Source organism: Rhinolophus ferrumequinum, chromosome 6 (assembly GCF_004115265.2).
Source record: "Rhinolophus ferrumequinum isolate MPI-CBG mRhiFer1 chromosome 6, mRhiFer1_v1.p, whole genome shotgun sequence".
Lineage (NCBI taxonomy): Eukaryota > Metazoa > Chordata > Mammalia > Chiroptera > Rhinolophidae > Rhinolophus > Rhinolophus ferrumequinum.
The window spans coordinates 47,415,082-47,437,283 of NC_046289.1; the positions used below are offsets into that span (position 1 = coordinate 47,415,082).

The following is a 22,202-nucleotide window of genomic DNA, read 5'->3' on the forward strand; positions in this document are numbered from 1 at the left end:
GCCAAGCCAGGCTCTCGGTGACCTGCCAGTTGAAGTTCCTCACCAGGCGCCCATTCAGGACGCTCCCTTCTCACCTTATACTGCAGACTCACCTTATCCTCTCCTGTAGCCCCCGTCACCCCCGTTCTCCCTCTGCCCAATCGCCCAGCAGCCCCTCCACTATGTTCCAGGCTCTGCCACATGCACACATGATTCCCTCTGCTCCAAGGTCCTTCTACCTCTCTCTGCCTAAATTCTATCCAATCTGCCAGGCTCAGACAGCTTCTCCATAGGCTGTTGGTTAAAAACATGAGCTTTGGAAACAAACTGGAGTTTGAGTGTCTGCTTTGCCACTTACCAGTGTGATCTTAATACAGTGGTTGGGAGAGTCCCAGCTTTATTCGCTGTGTGGCCTTGGGGAAGTTACCTAACCATTCTGTGCCTCAGCCTTGTCATCTATAAAATGAGGATAGTAAGAATGCTTATGTGTCATGCTTTACATGTTGTTGTGGAGATTAAATGGGGGGAATAAAGGTCTGTGCCTGGCATGTGGTAGGAGTACACTAAGTGTTAGCTATCTAAAGATGAAATGTCCATACCCCTTAATAAAGCCTGCCCTGACTCCTGGCACAGTCCCTCTTGCTGTGGCATCTCCCACTGGAGAGGCTCTGTGGCTCGGCTCATGTGTTCTCCTTGCTCTGAACTTCCCTTGCACTATGGTTTGGGACCTAACTCACTCGCGAGTGACTGACCTTTGTTAGTACATCTCCACACTTCGATAGGGAGCTCTCTGAGGACAGCATCTTCAGGTCTGCCTGCAGGATGATTTATGTGGTAGCAATTCCAAGTGCCCTGGCCTGCCGCAAAGCCCCTCACAGTGAGTTCCTGGCTGCCTTCCTTTCTATGCCACAGACCCCAAGCCACAAACCCTGTCTTCCGCAAAATTGCCCCTTGTTGCCCTAAGCTGTCCACCCCTTCATAAATCCAGGCCTGGAATCCCATCCCCCTAGCTCTTCTCTGCCTGGAAAACTCCCATTCATTAGCAGTCAGGCCAAACGTCCTGGAAAGCCTTTCCCAACTCCAGGGCTCTGCCCCACTGCCCTGGCACAAGTTTATTCTCCCTGGACTGTGACCTTCTCCAGGAATAAGGTAGGGTCCCCAGTGTCCTTTACACAGTAGGTGATGGGACCCGTGGTAAGGTCTTTGACTGTAGGTCAGCCTGATTCAGCTGCACAGAGGATCTGAACCCCTGCAGACAGCTTCCAATCCCACATCCAGCACTTCGATGCCCTGCTGAGTCTTGGTTTGCCCTCTGCAAAACGGCCACAACACCTTCACCGCAGCTGCTGAGGGCTGAGGGAGCTGTGTGTTCAGTCCTGAACATGCAGAAGACGCCACGAACCTTAGCCCCCCACCCTCTTTCCTGAATTGCACCTCAGGCTTCCCACCTTCCTGCTGGTGGTAGCACTCTCATCCTTATTCTAGTTAAGTCAAAGAGAGCAAAACATTACCAATTGGCTTAGAGATCCCAAATCACTGTTTTATGAGGGAAAATAATCCTTAGTTGTTAGACATACCGGTGACACATTCTTCGTTGCTAAGGTGATTCTTTGACAGCGCCCTTTTGTAGATCAGAAATACCTCTCATTTTTTCTGAGTCTGGTTTCTCCCAGAGAAGGATTCTGGAAAGCCATCTGCACGCCCTCCCTCCAGGAAGGAGGGCTGCGGTCCCTGGAGGCTGCATTTCTGGCTTGTCGGAAGCCGAGCTCTGCATTGAGCTGTGCAACCTTCCAATTAGGTAACAGCACAGTCCGCGAGCCCTGGGCTACTCATCCAGGACAGCTTCTGTCAGAGGATAATCATTGCATCTTGCTCCTCACTGTCTATTTCTTCTTTGAATTTCCTCCAGCGTTAGCCAAGCTGTCTGGAATTCCGTGGTACCCCATGGCTCTGCCTCTCTCCCGCTCTCTCACACACACCCCTCCACTCTCCTCCTCTAACACACGTCTGGTAACTATGGTGCTGTCACAAGGTGGAATTTCTCTCACATAATAAAGACGCATTCTCCTCCGTCTCTTCCACCTTCCTCCCATTTCCATGAGACTCTCACACAGGTTCATTCCTTTAAAAGTTTATTTCTGGTGAATAAAAAATAATAATTTATGTGACCAGACCAATAAAGACATTATGACACGCAGCAGAGTTTAACTTTCCTATTTGCTTCTGGATTTTGCAGCTTGGGGAAAAGGTGGCGAAGTGAAACCCAGCCTCCGGGAACTAGGAGACACGCACCGACGGGCTGACTCTCATGTGGATGCTTATTGCAAGGCCCGGAGGTGGGCTCAGAGGAAGGCCAAATCCAAACCTCTTTTACAGACATGTCTCTTTGTAGTGTTTGTTTTTATAACTCAGTCAACATAAGCTCTGTCACATGCCTGCTCCTAATGACCATAAACATAACATACCCAGCAGATGCTCAGACAGAGCAGTCGTCTCGGGGACTTTTAAACGTGGTACTTGGGGACCCTGTGGGGGAAGACACTTTTCCGCAAGAGGCCACCTCCTGAGGTTGGCACTTGGAGACTATGGGGACGGGGGACCCGAGCCCCTGGCACAGCTGTCAAGATCTCTGGGTTTCTGAACTCTGCTGCCTCTTAGCCTGAGGCGAGCATATCCTCCTAATCCTTTGGGTCCCCTTAGGCTCAGAGGAGGTCACTGCCTCAGTGGGCAGAGGAGACGCCTCCTCCGGGAGTCTGGGAACTCAACATGCTGCTAGTCCACGCTGGGGTCTCAAGGGCAGACTCTCCAGAGGCCCTGCCAGAGCTCCACACCTCAGAGCTGGGGAGGGTTGGGGGTTCACTGCCAAGGAGGAAACAGGAGGTCCCTGAATCCCCTGGGAGGGTCTCTGCTGCCTGGTTCCCATGTGAGGCTTTGGCCTTGGGGTCACTTTGGTGGTGGGGTTCACTCTCTCTGGGTTATATTTTGATATATTAGGAATAGGCTTTGGTTGACTGTAAACTCACTGATAAAACCCCCAGAAAGCAAGCAGGGAAAGCCTACGAAGAAGCCCTGAGGGGTTTTCTGTGACAAAGCACATGCTCTGGAGGCTTGCCTGAGGCCACATGGCCCTTCCATAGGTGGTCCTGAGGCCCCTGATGCCGACAGGACGGCTGCCCAGGACTCAATGTACCTGCTTACACAGATCACCAGGGCCGCACCCGGCTGGACACCAGCAGAGTTTAAACAAGGGCTGGTTGTGTAACTGAATGTAACTTCAGCGTCCTTTTGAAAGGCAGGACCAAGCAAAACCAAAACTCCCAAATCACCAGGCAGTTCTGAAGTCCAATTCAGGTTCCTTTTTTGACCTTCAGAGACAGCAATTTCTGGGCACAAAGATCAGCTGAAGCCTTCAAAGCCCAGTGTTAGCTCTCCTCATGGGACACACACCAGCTTCCCCTTCACACAGAGAAGCATTTCTATGCTCCAGGCTTGGGGCCATTTTATCCTGAAACCATTCTTTTGTTAGATGCTCTGAAATGAACACTCACATTCCAAATGCAAACAGACCTTTCAAGAAGAACCAGAAGACCCCCTCAGTGCCATGGAGACACCTGCTGTAGCGCCTATTAAATATTGCCCAAAGCACAGTCTTTCAACCATTTCATGAAATGAGGGAAGACCGAGCCATTTGCGTGCACGTATATGGGGGGACGAGGAAGGGACAGATGAAAAACCAGCATTACACCAGGTGATAACTGGGAACTAACTTCCAAAGCTTCTATCAGCAGAACAATCCAGACAGGAGGATATTTATATGGGTCCTACAAAAATAAACTTTGCTCCATGCCTGTTCCCTGACGTGTAAAGGACAGGCCTTTCCATTTGGCTTGTCTCTTGAAGTTTTTCTGTATCAAATGCAGTAGACGTTTTAAATGACTGTGAGGAAGGGACAGAGAACTCATTCCCTGGTTTCTGGGATGCCAGGACGTGACAGGGGTCAAATGGCAGGAGAAGAGCAGTTGCAGAGTCTGGAAGAAAAGGGGGTGAGGGTGGGCAATGGAGGGGCCACCCAGAGTCCTGGGATGTGAGGGCATCGACACAGCTTGACTCTGAGACTTAAGAGTCTCTCAGAGCACCCTGTGCCTATGTGCAGAGTGTCTCAAGGGGAGAACCCTCAGCCCACGGGGCCCTCAGTTTTCATTGTGAAGTACGAGGGGGCACAGCCAGGGCAGAGATGAAGAGTTGTACTACCTACACTCAGAGAGGATGAGCCAACAGCCTGTGAGCTTCCGAGATGCCAGGGCTCCCCCAGCTCCCCTCCTTCTCACAGGTGGCGCCTCCATCCCCACCTCCCTACACACTCTCTCCACCTGCTTTTCACTGACACCATCTTTCCTCTCGCTTTCCACTTGTTGGGGCAAAAAAATTCTATTCTGTGTAGCACTGACAAGTCTCCCACGGGAAACTATCAAAAGTTAAATTATATTTTAAAACCATGACATGGGCTAGAGTCTGCTAAAGCAGAGCTGTTGGCAAGGTCTAAAGGTGACACCCTTTGAGGACCGAAGCATCACCCGTTCCTCTGGAGTGGCATCCAGAAGATGAACTCTGGGATTCTGAAACCATCCTGTGGACGAGATCTGAGACATGACACTAATTACTGCAGACAGGTGGAGGATGACTGCCTTCCACAGTTATCAGCTTTGAAAACCACGTACCACCATTACCACTGTTTCCCCTCTATGAATTATTCCAAAGACCCTTGCTACCTGGCATTCGGATCTATCCCACGAGCCACTCATCCTTCAGGTACTATCTCGGGTCAAGACTCAGATTAAAGGTAAACGCAAGGTCATAAAATGCCCTTCCAAGGAGAGGGCTCTGAAAAAAATGAGGCGGGGTGGGGGGGAAGGAATTCTGGAAGAGTGGCATCCAGAAGATGAACTCTGAAAATACCATACATCTTCACTTATAAGATGCAATAATAAGCAAAACTATCTATTGCAAAACTATCTTATGCAAGGTTCATTTTGATTTTAGGATGCATCTAGGTTTTAGGAATATTAAGACAAAGGGAAATGTCCATCTTGGGAGGCAGGACAGGTGACAGATTTTGAAACAGATAGCTTCCAGTTGTGATTTCTGACCACATTAAGAGCAGAGGAGCCAATGTGGGACTTGGAAGACAGTCACTAAGGAATTGCTTTCGTTCGGGTGAATCCCCACCTTGCATGCTTCAGATTAGGGGGATGTTGCATTGACTGTCATCCGGGGGATGTGGGTTTGTGTGGATGAATTTGTATGAACTGAAACAGCCTCTGCAGAGTAAGCCCACACATTTTATTACAGCCCCTGCTCACCAAGCCCTGACAGTGCCCCATACCTCTCTGCCCTTTGGATTATGGAGGAAAAAAATACTCGTTCAATTTTCTGGGCCACAGAACACAAGATGGGTCTAGAGTGTACAGGGAGCTTACACACTGAGGGAAAAAGGCGTGCAAACAGGAGCAGGAATTCTTCACCCTCTGGGTGAGCCAGCACTTGAGACACAGAAGGACCACCCTAGGTGTCCTCCTGGAGTCCACAATAGTTTATGTTTCTGGCTTTTATTAACCGTGTTCCACTCCAACTTCCACCTTCTCCTGAGAGGGAGAAGAATATCTTTGAATATCTATGGCATCAATGATTTCCTCAGGCTGTTATTTTTCTCCTCTCAAGATTTCACAAAAGGCCCAGGAAGAGGCCTAGAGAAGGATCAACAAAAGCACGAGTGTCTGAGAACGACATAATACTGACTTCTCCTTTTTGGTAACAGTCCACGAAATGTGCGCCCCTCTCTCCTGAGATATGGCGAGGCATGAGGGGAGGTGGCAGAGGAGCTGTGGGTGGGACACTGTACCGTGTGACATCACGATCATGCAGCCGGTGCCCAACAGGACAGAGATGTGAGAATGAGCACACAGAGCTCTGGGCTGGCCCCAGGGGGAGGCAGGCAGCTTCTGGGTAAGTGCCCTGCCTCTCAGGAACAGTCTGTCCAGTCCCTGCAGAGCCATCCCCTGGGGCTTGCCATCTTGGCTCTGGCCTTAGCCTTCATCCTCCCTCAGCTCAGTGGGTAGGAATTTATACTGCTGTTGGCGGATCTGGGCCAGTTTTTTCCTTGCTTCTTCCAGTTCTCGCTCTTTCTTCAGCATTTCCTCCTGGGCGGCGATAATCTGGAAGGAAAGCAGCAAGCTGGATGGATCTATAACTTTCTAGGAAACTGCCCTCCCTCTCCACTGCAGGCCTCATAAGCTCCCATAGCTTCTACTATAGCAATGCACCAGGAATAAGTATTCTTAGCTCTGCAGACCAGCCTCTGGGCCACGGTTTGGGTTCTGAGACCAACAACGCAGGTGACCCAAGTATAAGTGGACTTCTCGCCTCTGATTAAATAGCAAACATCTACTGTATCCCCACTGTGCACCAGGCTCTGGTGTAAGCACTTTGTATGGAGTGTCCCATCATCTTTGCGGCGACAGTGTAAAGTACGCCCCATTGAACGTCCCATTTTTCCAGTGAGAACCCTGAAGCTGAGAGATGGAGTCCACTTTCCTGAAGTTCCAGCTAGTGGAGTAGGATCTGGCCCAGGTATTCTTAAAACTAAAGTGGGAATCCTTAGCGACTAGATGGTTTTCATATATTTATTTCATGCTTCTAAAGAATGATCTGAAGAATATTAGTTAATAGGTATTGTGTGAAAAAGATGAAGTTTGTGTTCAAGAAAGCCAAATAGACTTCTTTCCTGTGAGCCTTTTCTAGGCTAATGATCAGGAGTATTCCTGCGATACTTCAAGGTGAGGTAGAGAGTATAGAATTTTCCAAAGACCATTCTTCATGGTACCTCTTAAGGAACTAGCGTATCGAGAAACAGAGCCTTGTAAAAATGCATCCAGTGTATTTCCAAATAGAGGGAGTGATTTAGGAAGAGCTAAGGCAGGCACAGGACTGAGGAACTTCAGTAACAGGTCTCGGTGCTCCTGGCTCTAAGAAGAAAACCAATCTCGTATAATGGATTTATTTATATCAACACATATCCTAAACTGCAAGCCTGATTTCCTGAAGTTTCTGTCTCAGACCCATGCACAAGAATGCAGTCCTGTGTAAGTCAGGCTACTCTTCTCCTACCCCATCTACTCTTATAAAAGTTCTGGGAAGGGGTCACCATTCATTCTTTCTGTTGGGCCAAACATCTTGAGTGGGTAACAGCTCCAAATGCATCATTTTATTTACATGACAATAGCACTGTCTTCCAATTTCTCCTCTTCTCCTTTTCTGTAATAGAATCCCTGATTTTCAGCTAGGCACAAGACTACTAAGAACACTACATTTCCCAGCCTCCTTTACAGTGAGGCCATGTGACTAAGTGCTGACCAATGGCATGTGAGAGGAAGCGACCACTTTGTGGTTGTGCCCGCCCCCCTTTTCCCTCTTCCTGCCGGCTGGAAAGCGCAGGTGGTTATTGAGCCATCTTGGACCAAGTGGCCAAGGGCAACATCTCGGGGAGGTGGAGCAATAGGGAGATGGAAAGGGGCCAGCACATCCTCCCTCGGCTGCTTACACCCAGACTGTTACATGGGACAAGTAAACGTCCATCTTGTTTAAGCCACTGTTGTTTTGTGTCTGTGTTATGACAGTGTCCACGGCGGGAGTAGGCGCTGTCTGGGTTTTGTCACACACCTGAGCAATGCCCCCTACAAACTTTGTTTTCACTACAACATCATCATCGTCGGCTTTGCCAAATGCTGCCTTCTGGGCTGCACGAACAAGATTGTCTGAGGCTCTTTTCACAGCATTTCCTGCTGCCTGGAGAGGGAACAAAACACACATTGTATCATTAGAAGCAGCCATTTGGATCTGGCAAGAACAGACATGAAGGTACGGTTCATGAGACTATGAATCAATTTATCATCGAATTATAACACAGAAATTCTCTCTAGTTAGTACCCATTGTCTGTCTCTCCATCCATCCATCCATCCACTGATTCTACCAACACTGGCACCTACCTAACCTTAGCTCATTCACAGATGAATGAGATCTAGTTCCTGGCCCCCAAGGAACACACACTTTGGAGTGGAATTACAATTTTGTAAATAAATGATGGTAGCATTGTGATATGTGTGTTAACAGAAGCACACTTGGGCTGCCTCCTTGGTCTAGAAAACCATCTCCCTCTGCCCCATCCAATTTAGAAATACTTGAGGACTTGGCTCGGACATCACTCTCTTGGTCCATCTCAGCCTTACCCACCCCCCCACCCTGCAGGCTCCTCGAGTGCTCCATGCTGGCTTCTTTGCAGCCCTTACCACACGGTGGTTGCCTTTCTGCCTGTTAGATAGTAACTTGAGGGCAGGGGCTATGACTTGAATCTCTGCATCCCCAGCACCTGGCACAGTGGCTGCCCAGGGCCGGCACTCACTGATGTTTGGGGGAATGAAAGACTATGAAAGCACAAACTATCCCTGCATGAGAGGTCTGGGACCCCCATAGTAACTGAGGCCTTTATAGATATACTTTTACAGTCACAGCTGGGCTTTATGCTACATGCTCAAGGATGGGGCAATTGCTAGACACAGGTGAAAAGCTTTCCAATGTGTAGTCTAGATCTTCAGTAAGGGCTACAGCCCACACTGGCTTTTTTTCTCTTAATGCTCATGCAGCATGGCCCTGGGGACTTGTCTTCTGCTACCTGAGGTTTGTGATTTTCTTCTCATGGTGGTCAAGGATGCATTAAACCTCCCAAATTCCGTGCCCAGCCTCCTCAGAGTCAAGAACTTGAGGGTGAGACATCAGAAGGTTGAGAGTTTTTCTCATTCAAAGTTAACTGTCTCATTGCTTAGTAATCTAAAGTGACCGATAGGGACGATGAGGACTTGTGTAAAAAATGAAGGGGAAGCCAATTAATCTCTGACAAGTAGTCATCATGAGCTTATTCTCAAAATAGCTTTGTGAGGTCAGAAATTGTCAGTCCACTTTTCCGTTGTAGAAACTGAAGTTAAGAACTTGTCTAAGATCCTGTACCTAGTAAGTTAGAGAGCTGGGATTGGAACCTAGGTCTGTCTAGCACCAGAGAACCTCCGGGTCATTGTAAGGAACTCAGACGTCACACTGCAGCATCCAGTTAAATCAGCAACAGTGACAATAGGGTGATGCTGTGTTGTATCTGTGTAAATCCTTAGGACTTACAAAAGCATGTTCACATGTCTTAACCCTTGGAAGAGCCAGTGCAGGGATCTCTATTCCCATTTTCCAGAGGAGGCCAAAGAAAGCCTGAAAAGTTTTCAGTGATTGATCTGTGTAAGATCAAGCACTTCATACATGGCAGAGGCAGGACTTGAACTCAGGTCTTTCTTAACTCAGGATGTTTTCCTCAGAAGTGTTCTCCAAACTCACAAACCACACATTCATAAAAGTGCAGCTCCCCAGTTTTCCCTGGGTTTATTCCAGGAGTCCATTGAAAGTGAGGGAGGTGGGTCAGAGAGACACTCACGAGGACCCAACAACACAAATGCACGTTGGGACTTTCAATAAAACAAGAGTTCTGAGTTTTGGTGGAATTGTTAAAATATTTCTGCCTTTTATGAAATTACTCACAACTTATAAACATATTTTAAGAACATAAACAATCTGCATTATAACACTTATAATAATAAAAATGTAGAAAATTGGAAACAAAATGTCCAAAGTTTAGGGAAATTCTGGCATAGTAAGTTGATGTAATATCATGCAATCATTAAAAATGAGACTCATGAAGAATGGACCAGTTAGCTTTGCATAGAGAAATAGTGAAGCTGTTTCTTCAAGGTAAAAGATATGTATGATAAAATGTTAAGTGAAAAAAGGCAGAATGTCTCTTGCTATGGTTATAACTAGAAAAAATTATTTTGTATCTAGTTAAAAACAGGAAGAAAAAAATAACATCTTACATTGTGAAGATGTTGAGGCTCTGTGCTTTTTTTCATTCAAACATTTCCTTCACTGTGTTTAAAATACGTCTATAATTAAAGCAATCAGGAAAACATATGCACCGGGACACACTTGACTGTCACCTTCCTAGGGTGTTCTCTGGGCTCTGGGAAACCTTAGCAACAGTCTCATATACATTCCTTAGTCCTTTCACTCCCTTCTTCTGCCAACAGTGACTGAGGGCTTCCACCGAAATAGGCACCAGCTTAGGTGTGAGAGATGCAAAGCTAAAGAGGAGGTGCCTGTGCCTAAGGAGCTCCCAGCCTTGTCAGGTGTAAAGGTACATGTGGTGGTACCAGTGACAGGAACCATAGGAGTGAGCTGGTGGGGGCCCTGGCAGGACAGAGGAAGGACTGACCACCTTGCGGCCAGGGAGTCAGGGAGGGCTTCCCAGAACAGGTGACTTTGCATTTGAGTCATATAGGACAAGTAGGAGTTCACCAGGCTGGGCTGGTGGGGAGGAGGGCCAGGACGCCCTGGGTGACAGAGGGCCCCAGTGCGTGAGACCAGAAGGCACGTGTGGAGAATGTCAGTTTGGTGGGTCAGCAGGGTATAGGATGCATGGCCGCACATGGTAGAAAATGAGAAAAGTGGGAGAGAGTTGGCTGATGGAAGGCCTGGTGGGTCATGCCAAGGAAGTGAGACTGTCCCCTTTGGCGACACTTACCCGCTCCAACAGGAGTATTTTCCCACCAGCATCAGTGACCATTACCTGTAGCCGCCTCATGGCCTCTGAATCCTGATCGGCCTTCACCTTGCAGGCCACAAGCAGCTGAGCGGTGGAAGCGGCAACCTGCTTGGCAGATGAGATGAGCTTCTCTTCACTAGCATGTCCCTGAACGGAGGCATTGGCTGCCTCACAGAGACTGCTGGTTGCAGCTGCCACCATCCGGGCCTGGGGACAGTCAACAGAGAAGTGACCCAAGGCCCAAACCTCCCTCAGGGGATCCAAAACGCAAATGGGAAGGAAGGAGAAGGCAACTCACGGCAGAAATCAGTCCCTGTGACCACTGTCCGTCATCTGCAGCATTGGCGGGGATGGAGCCCACCTAGAGAGTGGAGGTTAGAAATTTGCAATGAGAGCTGGAAGACTCAGGGTGACCTGCAGCCCCTCAGACCCCACTGCCTGGAACCAGAAAGACATCGCATCAGACTCACAGCACCACCGGGGACTCCCACCATCAGCACCAGTGTGAGAATGGAGCATCATTTCCCACGCGGGACCCTGGCCACTCCAACTCGCACCAGCACAGCCAGGCTGGTTTCCACCTGGGCCACCTGTTTCCACCTGAGCCACAAGGAGTCGCTCTGAAATGCTCCCAACGGCCTGCATTACTGTGCCAGGTATTGTGTTTCTGGGAGAACAGCTCAGGAATGATGGATTGGGGCTGTCTTTACATGCTTATTTCCTCTGCGGGATCTTTCTCTGTTTCAAACACAGGAGCCCTTGAGTCCTCTTCTTTCAAGAGCCAAAGGAAACTTAAATCTCTCCTGATTACAGATCCGAAAGCCACACTGTGATTTTCTGGCAGAGGACGCAAAAAAGGGTGGTACATTTCCTTTAGTACAATTAAGTGCAGACCCTTAAGGAAATACAGACCATAAATATATATATATAAATATATTATATAAATATATATATATATGTTTTTTTTGTTTTTGTTTTTGTTTTTTGTTCATGGGTGGGGAGAGAAGAGGCTAGAAGTAAGATGATCTCTGTTTCTATTTAGAAATATGGCAACAAGTGAAATATTTTCTGTTTAGCCGTAGAGGGAGTAGCTATGGGAGGAAATACCCTTATACTTGTGGGAAGTGCTTGGAGAGATAAGAGATGACGCTCTTAATTTGAATATGAAATTGGGGATGTGTCAGCAATTACAGGCGGCACATCAGGGCTTAGCAAATGTCAGGTAAAACCCCTATGTCTTGCCTATAAGCCCATAGTTCATCCAACTCCAGTCGAACCTCCTTTACCAATTTTTTAAATGCTTGAACATATGAGTCCCTTGGAGGACAGGGGCTCCGCCATATTCAAGTTAGATTCTCTAGAATCCAGCAATGTGTCTGGCACATGGTTGGCCCTTTACAAATCAACTGAAATGTTTAGGTAGGATCTTCTCAGCGATCCATTTTTGGTCTTTACATATTGATTGGTCAAAGGTATTTGATAAGTAAGGTTAGCACTGTGCTACATCTATAGGGGATGAGTGAGAAACATGAAAGGACTACATGCCACTTGGGGAGATGTACATATGTTAACACTGAAAAACATACCACACAATCGCTTAGAAAGAGAAGCCAAAGTATGTGGGTTGGATTAAGACATGGCTACGCTCACAGGAGACTTCCCTGGGGCAGATGGAGGGCCACTGGTGGGGCACATAACTTCCTGTCTGTGTTACATGTGCTTGGGTCAAGCCACAATCATATCTGTCTACCTGTACACCGACAGCAAAGGCCTTTTAATAGGAAACAGAAGTGACTGACAAGCACGGTGACCAAATTCCCTAAGCCCACAACCTGACAGGATTTCCGTAGTGCCTCTATATTTGAGTGGCTCTCGGTAAGACTCAGCTTGGTTGGGTTGGTTCCATGTTGTGTGGGAATAACAGGACACATGGAGTGTTTTAAATCGGAAGACCTTCCCATAGCCAGGATAAGTCTAATGTGCTATTAATCCTGTGGATCACTGAAAAACAACTATGCTTTCATGCTAATCCAGATGGAATGAGTGATCGGAGATGAAGAAGATGGAAGAAATTTTAGATTGAAAAGCAAACTGGCCTTTTGACCAGGAAAATGCTAACTGCAGAGCAGGGCAGCATTCAGCTAAACAGTCCTAAAAAATGAAGGGAGTCACTGGAGTTGGAAGATGGGATTATAAAGTCCCAAACTCCGGGGCTTATATAGTCACCCACCAAGAAAATACGACAGCTTGCGTCTTTAAATAGCCCAATGAACAGTGGGAATATAAATGTCTTGTTCAGGGCCTGATTGGGATGCTTTCCTTAACCAGAAGCAGATGAGAGACCTGGAAGCCAAACCTTTCATTCTGTTTGGTAGATTTAAACAAACAAGAGTTTTCAGTCAGTTAGGGCAAAGACGGGCAAGTCAGTGAGGGAAGGCAAAGCACCGTTTTCCTTGGTCAGGCCAAACGCGTTCACATCCTTTTCACATAGGTCTCGCGACGTGAACGTCCCACCACTTGGCCAGCGGGGTTTACCCACCTTTCCTTGGGCCACCAGCTCCCTCTGGGCTGCCGAGGCCGATTTGACCAGGGCACTTGTGGCAGCAGCAATAGATTTAGCAGCTTCCAAGATCTGTTCTTCAAAATCCAGGGTCTCATCTGCTTGCTATAACCAAAAGAAAACAGTATCACATGCAATTCATATCCACACAGGGTGCTTTCTGCCAAACTACTTACTGCTTGGTCACCTGGCTCTTCATCCATCTATTGCTTTTTGTTGACAAATCACACCAGGGTAGAAAGGCCTAAACTGGCAGGCTGCCCCGACATCTGCTGCCTACCCCCTTCCCCACTCTAAAAGGTGAAAGCTGCCAGCACTGACATTCTACACAAATGTTAAATCAGGAAATTCTAAGGCAGACTATTTTTCCAGAGCAGAATTTTTAAAGAGACATAAATTCACTATGAATAAAATATACTCAAATGGTTCCATTAGCATCAATAACTCAAATAAAAATAATCAATAATCAAAATCCCTAGAGTAGGTGGTGGCATACTCTTTCAGGGCTTAGGCTCAAAAAAAAGGCAAGATGGGGTAAAAACAAAAGTGAAATAGTATGTGCATTGCTGTGGCTGAGCACAGAGTTACATACCAACCACAGATCACTCAGTGATGGGAAGGAAATCCATCCAGCTGAAACTTTAGTCACCAGGAGGCCTGGCTCCACCTGGGGAAGAACACTGGCCCCAGTGCTAGGTGTTGGCAGGTCATTAGGGCTCAGCTGTGAATTCAGTACTGCCATGCGCTGTGCTGCCAAAGCAACCTGGCCCTGGGCTACGTGGGGTGGAACACCACCATTTGGCGTGGTCAGACTAGGCGAACTCCTTCAAGAGTCCCTCCAGCACTAATATTCTGTGTCAATATGGTTAAGTGCCCCTTAGGTCCTAGAATGTTGAAGATGTGGCTGGTTGGTACCTTTTAAGCACTACGAGATGATGGTCAGGTGTAGCAATACTTTTCTTGGTATGTGTGTGGTACAATACAAATAATATAAAATTTACCCTTTGAACCCATTTTAAGTATACAAAGTCGGTAGTAAGTACATTTGCAATGTTGCACAAGAGCAATAGGGTTTTAAGAGTGCCTACTATGTGCCAAGCATTTTGTTAGGCACTTCCATGTCCATTAACTTGTTTCTCACTGAAAAAGAGAAAAAGAAATCCTATACTATTGTTATCTATATCCTTCTATTTACAGTGAGAAAATTGAGGTTCAGGGAGGTGGAGAACGGGGCCCAAGGTCCTGTGGCAGCACGAAGAAGAACTGCGACCAGACCGAAACCTAAGTCTCTCTGACGCGATACAGCCTAGGCCACCCCCTAGGGCATCAGTGAGGAGTAACTTCAGGTCAGAGGCTCAAAGTGGTTCGCTAATGGTCCTGTATGAGACATCAGACAGGAGGGATACATGGATACGATTCTTATCCAGTTCCCTATTTCTTACGGCTATATCTTGAATCTTGAGAGATGCCAACCTCGTTTTCGTTTTTATAATTCATATTATCAAAACAACGTTTCTGTGCACATCTAGTGGACCTGAAGGACGACAGCAGCAGGTAAGACAAGCTGTATAGCCTTTGTTATTTCTGACAGTCTTGCTCTAGGAGCATTTAGGACAGAAGAGAATTCAATTCCAATGGAATCATTTTGGATTCCTCATTATGGGGTGGGAGTGGGGTAGTAGTAGCAGTGGAACGTAACATTTGTTGACTGAAATACACAGTGACTCATTATATGACACTCTGACACACAAGGTATTGTCATACACAGGCCCCGAAGAGGTGACCGTAGGCTCTGATGCATACAATGACTTTGATTAAAGACTGTTTTTGAAAATTCATTTTGCAAAAGAAAGTCAAGCACATAACAGATTAAGGTACTGAGGAAATCAGAGAATTTTTGAGTCCAAAGGAGCCCCTTTTCACTTTGCAGATGAAAAAAGAGAGGCCCATGCTGTTTCCCCCAAATCTCCTGGACTCCTGTCTCAAGTGGCCTCAGCTACATTACGTGTTCCAAGAGGAGTCCACTTTACAGGGCGGAGTAGCCCATCAGCAGATTTCGGATTTCCCCCATTTTAGGATTTGCAAATACGGAATTTTCTTAAAATTAAATCCTAACTTTAAGCATGGAGGTCTGATAGAATCATCTCATTACAAACAATTTAAAAGGCCTCTCCCACATCTTCTGCTGCCCTGGAGGTTTTGTGTTGCTGTTGTATTTTATTTATTTATTTTTTTTGGTAAAACACATGCTTGAAATAGATATTCAACTTGGAAATATTTTTGACAGCCACTGATTTTTCTTACAATGGTAACTTTTGTAATGCCCTTTTTATTTTTCTTTCCATAACATCTCTATGCTTTAAAAAGGACATCGCAGAAAGCCTTATTTCTAGGAGACATTTACTTTGATTAAAAAGTACTAGAGAATTTCCCAGGAAAGGCTGAAGAAAGCTGACCAACAGTGGAAACAGGGCTGGAGGGCAAATGTTTAGATGGCTACAGTTTGGACGGAGTTCCATAACGAGATCTGCCTTCTGTCTGCTGGAGCCCTGTCTTTCTTTCTGTAGGTCAGGTTTAGCCTTAGGACTAAATGCTCACCCTCTCTCTCCTGCTGAAAACAGACATCAACCCTTGATGCTTCCTCATACCACACAACTTCTAGCTTCAGAGAAAATGAGACGGGCCCAGGCCGAGGAGACTCAGTGAAAAGCCAAGCACACCAGTCAGGGCTCCCCAGGAGCTTCAGCTCCCACCAGCACAGGGCACGGAAGCTGGGAGACGGCTGGGGAGGGCAGCAAGAAAGGGAGGAGGACACACGCTTCACCACATGGCAAAAAAAAACACGAGAGAAGTGGAATTGGCTTGGCCTTCGGAGAACGTTCCTACATAAAAGGATCACAATTAAAACGCAGGATTTGCTAACAGAACCAACCCCACCGCAACTCGGAGATTGGGAAGAACAAGAACAGCAACGTGGAGCTGCCGTAAGGGGCTGGGGGTAAAGGATCTGGAGACCCCAGGGACCGTGGACGGGGAGGGGCTGTGCATCTGAGCCCTCATTCTCTTCTACTCACCACGAAGGCTCAGTTGCGTGGTCTCTTAAGATCCTCTTTAGCTGAGGTATTTCACTGACCTGACCAAAGCGGCCCAGATCTGTCCCTCTGGTTTATGGAAGATGTGAGTGAAATCCTCACTCCTGAGTGTTTTTCTTCCCCTTCAACAATGGGAGCCATTAAGATGGTTAAGATAATCTTTTTAAGGTGATAACTAACCCTATGCATGCAGCTATTTGTATTTCTTTAAAACTATTGGCATCAAGCAAGACAATGAACTTAAGAAAATGTTTTCATTAAATGGGCTACACTGATAGCTCTTGCTCAGAACCACCTGAGGATCTGGTTAAAGATGCAGATTATGTTTCAGTGGGTCTGGGGTGGGGCCTGGGAACTTGCATTTCTAACGGAGGTGGTACATGTTACTTTGTGGGAAATGCTGGCCTGGGTTCAGGAAATCGGACACCAGTTAACGGAATCCTACAAGCCTATGAACTCTCTCCTCCAGGGCATGGACTGTGTTTTATTCAACTTACGTCCTCTGAGCACAAAAATGAGGCAGAGAAGCCCATGTGATAAATGTTTATTGAATGAATGTATTCATTCGAAATGAGTCTCCCAAGTTCTAGAGTTCAGCCAGAGGACAATTTACATAGCTAGAGAAGGAGAAATACATCGAGTAAGCATCTACATCAATAACTGTTCATTCCTGATTCCTGAGGGATGGAGGCAGACACCTCCTTTATTTAAGGCTGTGGGGGGGGGGGGGTTGCTAATTGTGTACTCCGTCTGTGTCCCTCATTTGGCTTCCACAGTTGGAGCCATTTAGTCATGCACATACAAACATAAACACAGTGGCATTTTTGGCATTTTCCTAAGAGGCTCTCTTAATAAAACAGTGCTGGGAAAATAACAGACGTGCAAACTAAGAATCTACTCTGCTTAGTGAAGGTGTTAGCCACCTCTGAGTGCAGAAACTATGTTATCTTCTCATCCTTTGTACCATATTCTCCTCCCCTCTCCCTGCTCCTCTCTACTCACAAAAGCTATTGGCCGGGTCACCACCACCAGCTCTTAGCAACTCTCTTTTCTGGGCTGTCTAGCAGACTCTAGCCGAGGATGGATTTCTCATCGCCTTGGCTTTTTGGTAGCTTTGAGAAAGGTATAAACACCCCACTGCTGATATTTTTCCTGTTTGGTGATCTTTTGCAGAATGCCCCCTTAAAAAAGAGCCGGCCGGGTGGCTCAGGCGGTTAGAGCTCCATGCTCCTAACTCCGAAGGCTGCCGGTTCGATTCCCACATGGGCCAGTGGGCTCTCAACCACAAGGTTGCCAGTTCAATTCCTCGAGTCCCACAAGGGATGGTGGGCAGCGCCCCCTGCAACTAAGATTGAGCATGGCACTTTGAGCTGAGCTGCAGCTGAGCTCCCGGATGGCTCAGTTGGGTGGAGCGCGTTCTCTTAACCACAAGGTTGCTGGTTCGACTCCCGCAAGGGATGGTGGGCTGCGCCCTCTGCAACTAGCAACAGCAACTGGACCTGGAGCTGAGCTGCACCCTCCACAACTAAGACTGAAAGGACAACAACTTGAAGCTGAACGGCACCCTCTACAACTAATATTGAAGGGACAACAACTTGACTTGGAAAAAAAAGAAAAAAAAAAGAGTTAGAGGTCTGGTGAGATCCCCCTAGGGAAAGCTCACTCTTTGAGTTGTCTCTTGCTGCCACTCCCCATGTTTGGAGAGCATTTGAAACCCCTATTTTGCTCTGTTTGCTCTAAAGTTTCAGGAGCTCAAGGTTTTACTGGGGTAGGAGAGGGGAAAGGAGGGCGGAAAGGGGACAGAAAATGGGAGGGCTTTCCTCATTTTTATTTTGTGGTTGTCTTGGCCTTTAAGGTATTCTGAAAACAATCTTTGCAGCAATTCCTTCATTTCCTGAATCTACCTTCCCTCCTATATGATAGGGGTGTTACAAGTAATTATTAATATACATAGAGCATAACTGACTCATAGATACTCAATAGCTAGTAGCAACTAATTTTGTTATTATTTCTATTATTACATGTATCTTTTTGTGGTTTTAAAAATTGTTTTCCAGACTTTGGGCTCAACTACTCTGTTTTCTCTCTCTGAACACTGCTTTTCACTCATAATTCTAATAAAACTTCTAGCTGGCATTTCTGATTACAACCTAAAATAATTACAAATGAAAGACACAAAGCAAAGATAAATGTAGTGACACATGATACAGATGGGCACTTCTTTCAGCTTCTCCTTCAACACCCAGCCAGGAAATGGTCAACCTGGGTTTTAGTCACTGCTCTGTACTTTCTGACCACGTAGCAATCAGTTTGGAACCTGAGCAGCAACCTCAACCTTCCTGCTCCTTTAACTTAGACATGTTATGGTTCCAAATCAAACCCTTTTTAGAAGGCGCTGACTAAAATAAGCAGGGGCTACTTTTTCTCTTCCTTCCCCTCCCTTGGCTTCCTCTCTGGCGGAGCCCTGCCTCTTTCCTGCAGCATCTTTACCAACCTCCCCCAGGTCCGTCCTTTCTGACAGGTAGGGGAAGAGCGATTCCATCCATGGTCTTTTTCCCTCCTCTTTTCTTTGTGAATCATATCCCTGCAACCCCTCCCGACAATGAACTCTGAACTCGAGGTGAAGGAGCTAAAGTCACCCATAGAACATGGCTAAAGGGTCACTGCCCTGATTTTCGCTTCCCTCCCTGAAAACCTCCTTTGAGAGACTGCCGGACTGAGAGCTGATAAACACAATGGTTGCTTTGCTTACAACTGGCTATAAAACCAGATTACAGCTCATGGTACTGTCTTCCCAGTTAGGGGTCATGCTTTGCTCTGTACTACTGAAAGTCTTGCAGAATGCTTGGTATTAAAAACAAGGTCATATTACAAAAGAAACTAAAAAAATTCTTTGGGTATGTATTTTTTTTGTTTTTTTCTGCATATACTTTAAATGTCCTTGAGGGAAAAATGGAAGCCAACACCTAGCAGTCCTGAAACACAAGTGTGGCGTTTTCTTGCCAGTTGGAAGCTGTGAGGAACAGGCAGTCATATTTCTCCTTTTTCTGTCGTGAGTTTGGCTGCTACCAGTTTGCTTCTGGTATTGAATTGAGAGGTGCCTTGGGGGAGAACTTAGCCAGTACCCAAAGACCCAACCATTTAAGAGTCAGATCAGCTTCTCTTTTGGAGGACCTACCTATGTGGAGGTTGTCTTTAGGACCACCACCCTAACTAGTTCTAATAATAGGGAAACCTCTTAAAACAACTGGAACTGAGAAGAGCCCAGATCTGGACAGCCGGCCTGGTACCTCTCCTCTATTCCCCGCCCCCAAGCTGGCCTGGTCTCACGGAAAGCTCCAGAGAAACTGTAAACAGGCTTAAGTGGGTGACAGAGAGAATGTACTGGCAAATGGTTACGCCTGCAATCTGGTGAGAAACCACCATCTGCATCTAGATCTGAAATAAATACACGTTCACACAACATCCATTGAAAAAGATCCAAGCTTGCACCACTAGTATCTTGGGAGTGGTGATCCGGTGCCATCCACTGCCTTAGTACCTTTTTTTACTTTTTTTAAATGAATAGTGACGCTACTGAAATGATTCTGTGATGCCATTCCTGTTTGATGAAAAAATTCTTAAAGATTTTGTCATGCTCTCTCTCTCTCTCTCAAAAAAAAAGGCACTTGAATGTCTATAAGGAAGCACGAACAAAGAAAAGGTAACAATTCTTCCAAGATTTAATCAGATGAATTCGTTACATCGTAAGCCCCTTTGCTATGAGTCCTCTGTGTGTCTGAGGAGGGTCTGACAAGGACCTGCTGTTCTACAGGTGGGGAGTCGCCTGGGAACAAGTGCTGGTCTGGTCCCCAAACACCTTTGCTTTTCACACCCTACAGGTCTGGAACTTACAGACCTGGAACCAACCAGTGGCAGGTAACCTCAGAGCCCATAGTTCCGCATATAGGAAATATTGTATCTGCTCCTCTTCTCCTCCCTCGATACCTGGTTGCCTTTTTCCACTCATCCAATTAATCAGCATAGCATGCTGGTCAATAGCAAAATTACCAAACGAAACAAGAAAATCACATTGATTTTAACAAGTAGGCTCCACCTTAAGGTCCTTTTAAAAATGTATTTTTCTTTATTCATAAGAACTTGCTCTCTCTTTTCCATGATCATTTATCATCTCGGTCAAACAACCCTAACTGAACTCAAAACCCTAAACAATGTTCTCCAGCTGCGTGAAGGTGGCACTGATTTTGGCAGCATCTTGAAAACTGTCTGAAAGAGCTCCTGCTGACACACTTTCATGGATCCCTTTTCAGTGGAGAAGGATTCCGGGGGTAGGTTCCATTTTTTAACTCCGGAAGCCAGGACTCCAACACTGCATTTCCCACCCATGTCATCACTTCTCTGCTGCTTCTGGTGTGACCTGTCACCAAGGTGCCTGTCCCTGCAAGCAACTTGGGGATGGCGCCTAGATATAACCAAAGGAAGCCTTCCTGAGCCACCTGTTCAAACCACTGGCTCATCACCACTGAGGGGTACTGCATACATACACACACTCAGGAGTGCCCTTTAAAAGAACACGTCTCTTCTCCTCCAGAAAGCTGAGCTATTAGCACAACAGTTCTTTTGAGAGCGATCAGAATGAACTCACACATACTTCACAGGTTCTTCTATGAGGAAGAGGTCAAAGTCAACCAGAGAAGGCAGTTCTGTGCCAGAAAAAATATTTCATAATCCCAAACTTCCTGCTGCACCCAATTAGGCTATGGAATTACTTTCTGATTGTCGGCTTAGTCTAAATATTATCAACTTCTACTGACAAATTAACCTATAGCAGGAAATTCAACAGACAGAGTATAGTCCACACTACATTATCTTTATTAGATATATTTAGTCCTAACCAAGCAAGGTTTATATAAAGCCTGGTGACTCATCATCCATACAGTTGGTATGGCGGGTTTGGTTTATACAGTTTGTTACTATAGGTGGAAAGGAAAGTTACAAATGGTTGGTTTGTGCTTGAATTTTTGCTGAAAACTCGATGATGAAAACAACTAATTTCTAAATTGAAGGTGAGGATAAAAATGAACTAAAATTAAATATAAACCTAAATGTGTTTGGAGGTTATAATCCTGACCTGTATTTCACGTCACAAACATGGGGTTGGAACCTTCCATTTTTTTTCCAAGGAGCACATTCCTTAAGGATTCATCATTGCACCAAACTAAACTGTACATAACATTGCAGGCTCTTCCGAAACATCAATAATTATGATTTGTTTCTATAATAAACAAAATAGTCTATCCATATTGATAACAGTTCTCAAATGCGACAAGAAGAACAGGAACATAACATAATAAAGTGTAATGAGCTCCCCGTCTTCTAAATCTACTCGTGATTTTAACATATTGTTTCCTGTTGCCTTATAAACTGTACTAGGAACCCCCGGAGACAGGGCAAGACCCTGTAGGAATATGTTTGATATATAGTTGGATTAAATAACAACCTAATATATCAAACATATCACACAGAGGCCTGCAGAAAAGGCATCCAGGTCTGACTGAGCTCGAGAATAGGCACGGTATTGCAGGCTACAGCTGCAGGGGGTGGTGTCACCACTGCAGCTCCTTTCCCTGGCTGTGGCGCACAGTCTGTCTGCAAGTGTGGAATCGGCACCATTGGCGATATCGTGGGCACATGCACCAGAGGTCGCCTCGCCGGCATTCTCATTTTGCCTTTGTACCATCTTCCCAAGCAAACGGTGGATTCAACAGTGCAAACGTGTTCGTTCCTCATGCCTGGGAAATTCCAGGCAAAAAAGAGGAGCTTAAATGTTAAGGGCCTGACGTGGGAATAAACCAGGAATCATCTTCATAAACAACAGAC

General features: G+C 46.2%; 1 protein-coding gene across 7 annotated transcripts in view; it reads right to left on the reverse strand.

Annotated features, from left to right (window-relative positions):
• Positions 1 to 2,105: 2,105 nt before the first annotated feature.
• TLN2 (talin 2) overlaps positions 2,106 to 22,202 on the reverse strand; it is a 419,393-nt gene continuing 399,296 nt past the window's right edge. For 5 of the 7 annotated variants that reach the window (XM_033107581.1, XM_033107583.1, XM_033107580.1 and 2 more), the window contains 5 exons: positions 13,210 to 13,335; positions 10,969 to 11,031; positions 10,650 to 10,877; positions 7,696 to 7,821; positions 6,057 to 6,191 (listed from right to left, as the gene is read on the reverse strand). In XM_033107581.1, coding sequence (XP_032963472.1) covers positions 6,063 to 6,191; positions 7,696 to 7,821; positions 10,650 to 10,877; positions 10,969 to 11,031; positions 13,210 to 13,335 — 672 coding nt within the window. In that variant the 3' untranslated portion in view covers positions 6,057 to 6,062. Of the gene's footprint in view, positions 6,192 to 7,695; positions 7,822 to 10,649; positions 10,878 to 10,968; positions 11,032 to 13,209; positions 13,336 to 22,202 lie in introns of all 7 variants that reach the window. The other 2 variants (XM_033107584.1, XM_033107586.1) reach the window with 2 other exon arrangements.